General features: G+C 37.4%; 1 protein-coding gene across 1 annotated transcript; it reads right to left on the reverse strand.

Annotated features, from left to right (window-relative positions):
• Positions 1–475: 475 nt before the first annotated feature.
• On the reverse strand, positions 476–8,919 carry LOC145677863 (uncharacterized). Its single transcript, XM_081748160.1, has 2 exons — positions 7,657–8,919; positions 476–631 (listed from the first exon to the last, which is right to left on the reverse strand). The coding sequence occupies exons 1-2, from the start codon at positions 8,917–8,919 to the stop codon at positions 476–478; spliced, it is 1,419 nt and encodes a 472-aa protein (XP_081604286.1).
• Positions 8,920–11,882: the final 2,963 nt, after the last annotated feature.

Genomic DNA, 11,882 nt, shown 5'->3' on the forward strand with positions numbered 1-11,882 from the left:
TTATTACAGTGGAATAATTTAATCATTGACAGCTCTTTCCGCCTGCGTAAACAAATTCATGTCAGCCGCACTTTCTGGAAGTATAAGAGAAACAACCCCGATTTATGTTCTTTCTGCAAAGCCTTTGAACAAGGGTTGTAAAACTTGTACAATGTAAAGATATAATTAGTAGAAAAAAAGGTAAGAAATGTAGGAAAAAGTAATAGAAAATCTACAAAGTAATGAAAATGATATGGTAAAAGAACGCCAATCAGGAAATGATAATGCCAAGATCGAGAGAAGGTCAAAGTCGGGAGAGAAGTTTAGACAATAGAAGAGGGCTTAATAGCCAGTTGTACAGGACTAAAGGGTGCGAAAAAAAATTGGAAATGTTCGATGAAAAAAGGAAAGAGCGTAAAGGAAGGACGTAGAAGAACGAGTAAATGTATAGAGAAAAATACATGTTAGTAGAGTATATGTGTGAAGAAGGTCCCACTTAAGCCTCTTCCTCTACAAGATCATTTGAGAACTGCAAGGAAACTACAACTGTCGCTGATTTACCGTGTAGTGGTTGTTCTGCAGCCAACATGAGAACGATTGAATTGGTGAAGGAGTGCGTCCTCAACCGCACTAAATATTCTCCGAACAAAAGCTGCAGAATTAAAGCGTAATTACGACATACAAGATAATGGATAAACCGCTTAATGTTAAACCATATAAGATAGGAACGATGCAAGACTTAAGTGGACAAGATTACTTATATTCGCATGGAATTTTGAGAGATTATAGCTTCAACAGAATAGTGGAATAGCTCGGAATAGTGAGAGAACTTGAGCAACAATGAAAGTAATTAAAAATAAAGAGGAAGAGTGACTTGGATGGACATTGAGGAATAATTCTGTTCTTTACGGTGAAACGGAAGAAAAAAAGGTTATAATTGATAAACGTAGTTAGACAAAGACGTTGGCTGAGAGCTATGGTGCATGGAAGTTTATGTTTCCAACAAGTGATAGTCTAATAATGACACAATATCTATGATGATTAAGACTAGGACTTCTTTGACTTAGAAACTATAAAAATATACATGCCCTTATGCCCTTAAAATGGCAAAGTATGCCTTAAAATATGACAGAATGACCCACAACAATACTTATTCAACAAAAAGTTCCTAAGAATAACAATTTATTAAGAAGTTTACAAAGCTATTTTGTACTGCACAAATATAATTAATCTGTGTGAAGCGTCGATCACAACATATTCCTTAATGTGTTTATGTTTAACTACCTGAAATATCCGTTTTACGCATGGGTCAGATAAAATATCAATATAAACAAACTGAGCAAGGAAAGAAAAAATATCGGTCATTTTCTTCTACTTTTACATATCCCGGTAACCCCCCCCCCCGCAGGTGATCCCCGGCCCGTAGCTGAATGCGGTGAATTTCGAAGTTAATGCGATCGGAGTTACACCATTGATGTGTGCGACCGTGAAAACTATGAATTCGCACTAATATCGGTCATTTTGTACTACTTTCCCGGTAAGCGCCCCTTCTGAGTCCCCCATGGTTCTAATTTTGAAAAAAAAAAAAAAAAAAACACTTTGTCTTGGTCTGGGGCCTGGACCAAGGGGTGTCTTCCCACTTGCGACAGTCCTATTAGTGACAGGAACTGTTAACTGACCTATGAGCGACCGATTCGATCTATTAACTGGCCTATGGGTCACCGATTCGTTTATACTAAGATAATGGAAGAACATAAGGTTCTCTCTCTTTTAACTTGTTCCATGCTAATGTGATTTAGAACCTAATAAAATGTACTATGAAAAATTTCGCTCTACCTGAATTTAATACGTGAAAATGCACTCATTACATTAAAAATCTTTTGTATGTTTTTTCTAATATTATATTTTTGAATTAATTTCTATGAATACATTGACTCTATCAAGGGGAAAACTAAATATTTAGAGTAGCTCCACCTTTGTCTATGATTCTAATATAATTTAAAAAATCATGTTAAAATGATACAAAGCATAAGTTTAGATTCAATGCGTTTATGGCATAAGAAAGAAATCAGAAAGAAGTACGGGCGTCCGAAGCAAATTTTCTAGGGAGGGGCATCTGCATGGTTGCTGTATCACATTGGGTATATCTGGTATTTAATATACGTGGTTTGCTATATTACGTATACATTTTTGTGAGCCAGGGGGGCGACCCCTGCCTTCCCATCGGGCGCCCATGGAAAAAGGTGTTCACCATTTGAGGATATCAAAGAAATCTAAAAGCACGTGTATTCGAAGAAATTATTACACAAGTTACAAATCTCTCGCAGGACTTAACATAACAGTTCGTCTAGTTATAAGGGATTATTTCAGATTGCTACACGACAAGCTTTTATGTATAAGTCAAAACAAGGGAGGAACGCAAATTAAGCAATTAGTTTACGTTTTAGTAGCTTACAATAGGGGGAAGGTAGTTTAAAGAGTTTGTTTACCTTTTGGATTGTTTAGAGTGAACTGCACTCTAATTGGCGGAATTGGTTGAAAATAGCCAATCAGATGTAAGGGATCTCAAAAGCTGTCTTTTATCATTGACATTTTTTTTATTTTATTCATAGAGTCTTAGGAAGTCTAAAAAGTAGATAGTTGGCGAAACTGTAACACGTTTAAGTTTTTCACACAAACTCGTAATTTTATTTATATTAGATTAGATACGTAAAAAGATGTGAGGTTAAAAATACGCGAAGTCAGGGAAAGCCGAGTCTTAATGATAATTATATTAACTTTTTTAAGCAACGCACAATAATAACTACAAGATAAAGTGGTATTTCACAAGGCTAGTAAAATGACAATAGAAAGACAAGCTACGACAAACTTCGTGATAAGTGGCTCCTATGGTAGATACTTCATATATCAACGGATAACTGCAAACGTTGACAGCTTGTCAATGAAGGAAGATCGCTACTTTCAGTTTGAATAAAGGAAAAGATTAATGACAAAATGTTGCAGTTATAAAAAATGCTTAGGGATATATATATATATATATATATATATATATATATATATATATATATATATATATATATATATATATATATATATATATATATATATATATATACATGCCTTGTGAAAGTGAAATTTAAAAATTCAAGGCAAATTTGCACACGAATCAATTAATAGTTCTATTTTTAGTTGCGTTAAACTTCTATACCATAATTTCAGACTTCGTAGGAAGTATAATTTAACGGTGTTGATAATTTTATTTTTGTTATGATCTTTCTTTAGCTTAGAATGTAATCTATAAGCATTCAATTCTAGAATGTAATATACAGGATGTATCAAAAGTCCGGAACTAAAGACCAATTCTGTTATGGGCAAAGATAAGGTACGAAAAATGGAAAGAGAAGAAAATTGTTGGAAATAGGCGATTTGCAAACTAAAATGCTGGATTTTTTCAATTGCGCTAACTATTTTTGCTCCACATTAGTAAGGCGCCCAATATTAAATGAAAAAGCAACATTGTCCAATGTTAAATGAAATGGTATTTATTTCGTCACTCCCCACCAGGTTTTCAATATGACAATAATGACTTATGAATAGTTAGGTTAGATTTTGGTTAGATTAGATTAGGTTAGATTAAATTAGGTTCAGTTTCTTTCTCTTACTTAGTATATCCGTAGGTATAGCGTGGCGGGGCTTATCGGAAGTTACGGTAACCCCATCAAAGACATTATCGTGCCGATTGTAATGAAAATTACTCAGAGACTGGATAGCCTTTCATTTTCAACATTCAAAAGGAAGAGATTCCATATGCAGAGCGCAAAATTTCAAAGTCAGACGCACTCGCCAATCCAAAAATGATGGTCGCCAGTTTCTCTCACATACAAATTATGAGAGTTCCCACCTCCCCTTACGGCCTTTGGTTTGACAAAGAAAGAGATTACATCAAGGCATAAAATTTCAAAACCAGACAATTAGATTCGGGATAATCAATTTGGAATTGGAGAACATATACATGTTAAAAAATATCTTACCTTAAGACTTCATGTTTATGTAACGCTCTCTCTTTCTCTCTCTCTCTGCACTGAATTCCAGTTGTCGATTGCAGTTTTCGGATCAAAGTCCTTAAGTAAAGGGCCATTGATGAAAATTGTTAGCAAATCATCCAGTGTATCAGTCTTAAGTGAATTGCTGAGGCAGTCTTAACTCTGTTCAGAGTGCTGAAGCCTCTCACACGAAGCAGTACTCACAGGTAAAACTGCACAACATGTGACCATTGGAAGCAAATTTGGGAATCTCATATTTCGATTGAGGGTGGGAAAGAAGGCGAATTACAACATTATGAAGTCTTTCCCATATCAGTTGTGAAGACTTCACAATCAGTGTTTTCTCTCACTCAGTGACAATTATTCTAGTGCGAAACAGAAACTTCGCAGCCCTGTGAGTTTAGGCAGAAACCATTCCTTCTGAACACTATCGCCAGCTCTAAGTTTCTAATCGCCAATGGCGACCGGAAATTTTGCACCCTGCCATATGTATTGTAGATAAAATAGCTTCGCTCTTGTAACCTGCTAAGTTTGCTTATTTGATGAATACTACTACAAAAGTGAGGTTTCTTGTAGAGCTGGAGAAAGCACGTGCAAACGTATGATTATAGTCGAAACTACAAAGCCATGTCGATTATATCACTAACATTATTTTAATATTGGAATTGATTTAAAAGTTACAGCATGACCTGTAACAAAAATGGCCTGTCCATGAGGATGAATCGCTGATTGTAAATAAAATTGTTAACACTAAAAATTGTAAAAAAGAATGGGGGTAGTGGCGCAAGACATGTATAAATTGTTCTAAGTAACTTAAAGTTTCAATCAAACTAGTAATATGCTTAAAAGTAAAATTGTTTAAAATGAAAAAGAAATAATGAAAAATGTTAGAGCATAACACTCATTTACTTATCTGCTTGGTCGCGATCTTAATCCTACCCTTCCGCATAAAACTTCCTCAATTAATACAAATATTTTAAGAATAAAACTCTGTTACTTATTGTCTCTTCGAAAACTCACAATCTTATTCAAAAATCGATTTCTTCTTCGTCATTTCTTAAAAAAATCCTTGTTTACGTTTAGCAAAATATTGTGATCCGTCGATAACTTACTCTTAATAAAGGAAAGAAGTAGGACAATCATCACGTTATTATTAAACATTGTTCGTATAATAGTTCCATAGTTTTCGCTTGCTAATACAAATCTAATATTTCAAAAAAATTTCTTTCGAAGATGATGAATACCTTGTTCATATGTTGATTTTAGAAATGCAGTCATTCTAAAAGTCCTCAGTTCTCTAAAATCAGCATAAATCAGGTCTTCTTTCACACCAATTTAATATTAATGAATATTGTTGCTATCAATCTAGTGTTATCAATCTATCAATCTATTGTCCCTAGTGTTATCAATCAGACGAAAAATTTCTCTTCTCGTCTCGAAAACGAGATGAGAAGTACTTTTCTAAATTCGAGCCGAGACGAGTATTATAACTAGAGACCGGATGTTTAAGCATTAAAAACCTGGAAAATAGACAGGCAAATAGGCACTTAACATTTCAAAAATAGGCATTTAAATAGGTACTAGAATGTAACTCGAAATAATGAAGATAAATACTCAATCTATCTATTAAAATGCTACAATAGCAACAAAGGCGCTTTTTTTTGCTAGCCCTTGGGCTAGCTACCCTGTAGAGGGCTACACCCTCTTTAAGGAAAGGGATGGAATGGAAATTAAGGAATTTAAGGTTATAGTCGGTGGGCTAAGAGATGTTACTTTATTTATTACTGTATATGCTGGGTCATTATAGTCTTTGCGACTATAATCATTTTAGAGGTGAGGTAATTAACAAAATTATATATAGTTATAAATACAATTATGATGATTACAACGATACAAAACATTATTGTGGAAATAATGCTAATGTGTATAAATGAATATGAGGTATGAAATGAGGTGCGATGCACGCCACAACACATAGGTACTGTTAATAAAGACAAATGCGGGTTATCTTCTGCCTAGGGGCGACGCTAGGCCAATGTAGACAGAGGAGGCCCTGTTAGATGACAGAGGGGTTACTGTGCTTGATATGACGGGTAGATATGCGGAAGATGGACATGAAGGCGGTGATCGTGCACAAGTGCTAAGTCTGGATGATTAGGCGGTAGGGTATAGCAATAGAGTATGAAGAGTAAATTGAGTGGGAGATGGTAGTATCGGGGGCGAACAGATGAGAGGGCGAGGTGATGCATAGTTTCGAAAAGCAGTGATTGTTCTTGCTGGTAGCGAATGGTGATGAAGTTTTGGCGTAGAGTTTCAATGTGATAAAGCAATGTAGGAAAGGTTATGAGAGAGTACAAGTAACGAGTCGGACTGGGAAGAGAAATACGATGAGCGATACGAAAGGCATGGCGCTCGAAGGTTGCGAGTTTGAAGTAGAACGAAGGTGGAGCTGATATCCAGGCGGTGAACCCATAGGTCAGGACGGGACGGAGAAAAACCTTATACGTGTTTAGAACGAGGTGCGATGTAAGTCCCCATGTCGTGCCTGTCAGACGTTTTAGGAGATTTAGGCGGTTATAGACTTTAGTTTTAACGTAGTTCAGATGAGGAGTCCAAGTAAGATGTTGATCAAATATAATGCCGAGATAAGTTACTGTTCTGCTGAGACGAATTGGCGAATTCTGTATGGAGAGAGAGAGAGAAGTGATGGATTTCTGTGAATTCTGGAGCGTGTGCGTGGTGGAAGAAATACTATGGCTTGAGTTTTTGAAGCATTTATAGTGAGCTTCCATTTTCGACACCACTGAGAGAAACGATCAATTGATTCCTGCAATATTAGGTTGATGTGTCTAATAGTACGGCCGAGTGCAAGGAAGGCGGTATCATCGGCATATTGAAAGATATGTACGTCTGCGGGCAGAGTTGGAAAGTCGGAAACGAATAGCAAGTAGAGTAAGGGGGACAAAGCTGATCCTTGAGGGACACCTGAGTGTAGAAAGATTGGATGAGATAAATGATTGTTAATATGAACATATGTAATGCGGCAAACCAAGAAGTGATAGACGAAACGGATGTATGATGTTGGTAGTTTAAGTTTGATGAGTTTGAAGATGAGGGCGAGATGCCAGACTTTGTCAAATGCTTTTTCTAGGTCAAAAAGCACAAGACAGGATGGGCGTACAGAATTATAATGATTTGTGATAAGGGTGCTTAGGCGTTGGAGCTGATCATTGATGGAGTATGACGGGCGAAAACCGGCTTGGAAAGATGGGATGAGACTGCGTGCACTGAGATAAGGGTGGAGCCTATTGACTAGAATGCGTTCAAGTACTTTGCTAAAAGTTGAAGTGAGTTGTATAGGGCGATAGGAAGATACAGCACTGGGTGTTTTTTTCGGTTTTAGGAACATGAGCGTTTTAGACATCTTCCACTCGGCAGGAAAAAAGCCTGTTCGAAGGATGAAAGTGAAGATAGAGGCTAATAAAAGGAGTAGTGACGGCGGACTTTCCTTGATATGGCGATATGTAATTGAATCAAAACCTGGAGCAGAGTTTCGTTTAGTCCGGACAACGGAAGTGATATCGGCAACAGTAATGGGAGAAGTGAGTTCATTGGGCGGTAATGTATGGCTAACACTAGGTTGGAAGAGATGACTCGCTGTGTTGACTTTATCGACTGGATGAGAAAAAATATGATCAGAGGGTTGAGGGGTGAAGATGTCTTGGAGGTAGTCGGCAAACGCATTCGCCTTGTCCTGATCAGAAGCGGCTTGATTGTTGTTGATGATGAGGGGGTAAGACGTTTTGCTGAATTTACCACAAAGCGCATTGAAACGTTTCCAGTAACGTGATGGATGTGCTGTGTCTGCAGGAGTGTTACAAGTTTTAATCCATTGGCGCTTTTTGTACGCTTCAATATAGTTTTTTACGGAACGTTGGAGCTGATTGTGAAGACGTAGTGCTTCGGGATTTCGTGTCCGGACGTAGTCACGATATGCTTGACGAGAGCGTTTGATCTGAGCTAGGTAGTGCGGAGGTAATTTAGGTTGGTATGGAGTGGAGCTAGAAGTTGGGATGAATAATTCGGATGCACGGGTAATCTCAGATGTGATAGTAGAAACGTGGGCAGATAGCTCGTCAGACGATGTAGGAGGGTGGAGAGCTGCGACAGCATGGGTAAGATATGTGCGATATTGATTCCAATTGGCTTTATCAAAGCGAGGGGTTCGTAGTGGAGGAAGTACAGTATGTGAACGAGTGGTGCCAAAATGATATGGAAGTTTGACCGGGGCGTGGTCACTACCAAGAAGGTCAAGAACTGTGAATGTACTGTTAGCAGCAAGTGTATTTGAGGTGATGGCGATGTCGGGAGTGGTATTGGACACAGGTCTAGTAGCAGATGGTAGAGTATGTATGATGCCGGTAGTGTGAGTGGTGATATGGTCTGTAAAGCGTGTGCGTTCATTCGGAGTGCGACTATGAAAGTTTATATCGGCGAGAATGATGAAATGTTTATAGGTATTAGAAATATGACTGAAAAATTCAAGTGGGATAGGGTGACCGGGTCGAACATAGATAGTAGCAAAAGTGATGATGATTGACTTGAAGTACAATGTTATGATGATATGCTCAGGGAGGTGTGGAACAGGACAAATGTGATGGCGAGATGGTATGTGATTGCGAAAGCCAATTGCTACTCCCCCATTGGCCCGTAATGCAGGAGCTGTATTGTCATGACGAGTTAGTGTGTAGCGAGGAATATTACATACGGTAGACTTGGTGAGAAAGGTCTCATTCAGCAAAAATACAGATACGTGTTCTTCGAGTAACAGTGCTTCGAAAAGGGTTTTGTTGGTAGGTAAGGAGCGAATATTCATGAAAAGGAAGACTAAATCCATAATGACGGGTAGGTTAAACAGTTGTTTCTTGACGGGATGTATGAAAATGAACGTAATTGTTGGTATAGGTGGCGTAGAAGTTGACATTGAAGACTGATTTAGCAGCTTTGGTAAGTTGTTGTAGAATATGATTGCGTTGAAAAGGATGAATATTTTGTAAGGCGAGCGTGAGAAATTGAAGAAGCTGCTGGATGGTAACTGGATCAGTGGTTTGAAGATCGGTTTTAGGTGGAGAGTCTGGCATCCGGAGCGGTACGACTAAATCAGGATGTTGTTGATCAGGTTGAGGTTTATTCTTGCCCTTATAACTATAGGCCGGATGTTGTTCATGGCATGTGGGGCATTCAGGTGGCTGTTGAAGGTTGGTGCAGAGGCGCGTAGGATGTGGTTCTGTGCAATGTCCACAGACTGGCTGATTTTTGCAATTTACAGTGTTGTAATCATTGTAGATTTGACAGTTTTCGCATCTCACTGGAAGAGGAGCTGGAGAGCGTGAAGGTTCAACCCTGTGGCGACGTTTATAGATGTATGCACAAAAGCGCCTGAGCTCCAACCTTTAATTTTGGATTTCAAACCTTCCATTTACGGCTATTTGTGATTTCACGTTTAATAAAGACAAATATTTTAAAGTATTTGTACTTTAAATAAATTATTTAAATAAGCCCGTTTTTCGTAGAGTTTATTTTTTTTTTAATTATTGTTCAAAGCCTTTGTATTTTAGTAAGCCTTTTCGAAAATCAATGCAAATGAGTTGTGCTGCCATCTTTGGAGTTCTTTTAAACTATACGTTTGTTGACGTTTATATGTTTGTGGCCAATCCTTTCGACAATGAGATCTCGGAAACTATAGGCTCTAGGAAGATGGCGTTTTCACTGATCGATTGCAAATTTTATGTAGATTGTCCAGTTCTAATTGAATATTTTTTTAAAAAAACATGGCCATTATTTCTTTATTACATTTTTACTTGTACACTGGAAGTGTTGAAATTAGAAGAAACAAACTAATGCATCATATCCTACACATTATACATTCCAACACCACATAATTGTATACGGAGGTTGCATACCTCTCAGGCGTTTCTTTCATGGCCAAATGATAATGAAAAACTAAAGATAACCATTTCTCCACTCTACGTTGAATCTTTCTTGTTTGGAGTGTTTTGCCCAATGAATACCATATATCACTGACATTATAATTAATTGTGTGTGTAATGTATTTGCTTATTACATACTGCATGCAAGAAGAAAGAAAACACTGATCATACATGAATTAAAAACTCCAACCGGAAGTAGGCTCAAATCTTGCAAACGGTAACAGATATTGAAAAAATAATTTAAAAATCTACCCTTTATAGTATCTCTTGCTAATTTTTTTTAATCAAGACGTCTTTCACTTGTGTTTGTAAAGGAACATGTACAGATGTTGTGAGGAATAACAAGGGGATTCATATGTGAATGATACGCTGTGTAGACAGCGCAGGTTCAGCTAGTACAATTAAAAAAGAATAGATTCAAGTCATAGGTAATGTTCAAAGAATATAGAAACATACCTGTTTGTTAATATATTCTTTTACTGTATATATCTAAAATCGAAGCTTGATACGCATTCCATATACAGTAAAACCTGCCTTCAGCGGACCCTTTATTAAACGGAAAACTGTCTTAAACGGAAAAATTTCACGGTCCCATGAATTTTGAAGTAATAAACGTGTATAAATCCCTTCTTTTAGCGGAAACTGTGTTATGCGGACAACGGAAAGCAAAATAAACCTTTAACGGAAAATTCTGAGTTTCAGACTGCATCGTTTAGAAAATTGTTAGGCAACCTGTGAGAGGACGAACATATGCATTACAGTGTCTCCCGTTAAATTCTTATTTCTATGTTAAATATTTCTGGACAGTGTTGATCTTCCCCAATCACTACGCATATTCACACCCTCCCACAATTTTCGGCTAGTCCTACGGAGCATGCCAGCTGTCAGTCTTTTTCTAGGTGTACTTCTGTTCCGCTTGTGTAGCGACTAGCGACAACGGATAAAAATGAGAAACTGACAAAACAAGGTTCTGGGGGAAAAATGAGGCAATAAAGCAGGAATCATAATCTCTGTCATGTGTCGTGAAGACAAGTAATGAAAGGTTTAGAGGACTTTCAGAATTACAAAGAAAACTTTTCTGTGTCTTTAAGTATACCGCACGACGTTTTTGCGCGAAATACATCTAGACCTGAAGCAAAAATTAATGTGCAGAATTTGAAAGAACTATGGCATTGCTTCTCATTTACGCTTTCTGGGTCCCCTTTCTCCTCTTCCTTGCTCTCAGCAGGGATGGTTCTGAAATCTCAATACCAGATTGAATGAAAGAAAATGTTCCTTGACAAAGGTTTGCAACCAGTACTAAGAAGTGTACAATAATTTCTTGTTTATTGTTGTCCTTGACCTTCACAACTCTCGGTTTTCTGTTTTGTCAATCACTTTGTAATCCAATTTTTACCAATACATCTCTAAACTTACATTTTTGCATTAGTCCAGCAGCAGTTATTATGACTTCTAAATCACGGGTTGTGCTTGATCTTAACAATCAGGGTAAAAGTGATTCATACTAGTGCAGGAGATAAATTGAATGTACAGGAAATCATGAAGATGTTCAACGTCGGTGAAACTCAGGTGCACGAGATTCTTTTAAAAAAAATCTTTAAAAAAAACTGCAGTAATGGAAGAAAGAGAGCACATGAGAAAACTGAAAACCAGGACATTAATGAACTACTGTAGGAGTGGTTTGTTAACGTCAGACCGTAAAATCTGAGCATACCGGGCCCTATATTACAGGAATAGGCTAAAACGGTAGCTAAAGTGTGGGTAAAACTGAATTCAAAAAATCTAATAGATGGTTAGAAAGTTTCCGCAAGACACCAGATAGTTTTTAACGAATTTTGTGGTGAATCGTGTGATGTAAATAGTCGGATGA

The sequence above is a fragment of the Thermobia domestica genome, unplaced genomic scaffold (assembly GCF_964235325.1).
Source record: "Thermobia domestica unplaced genomic scaffold, izTheDome1.hap1.1 HAP1_SCAFFOLD_1498, whole genome shotgun sequence".
In the NCBI taxonomy this organism is placed as follows: Eukaryota; Metazoa; Arthropoda; class Insecta; order Zygentoma; family Lepismatidae; genus Thermobia; species Thermobia domestica.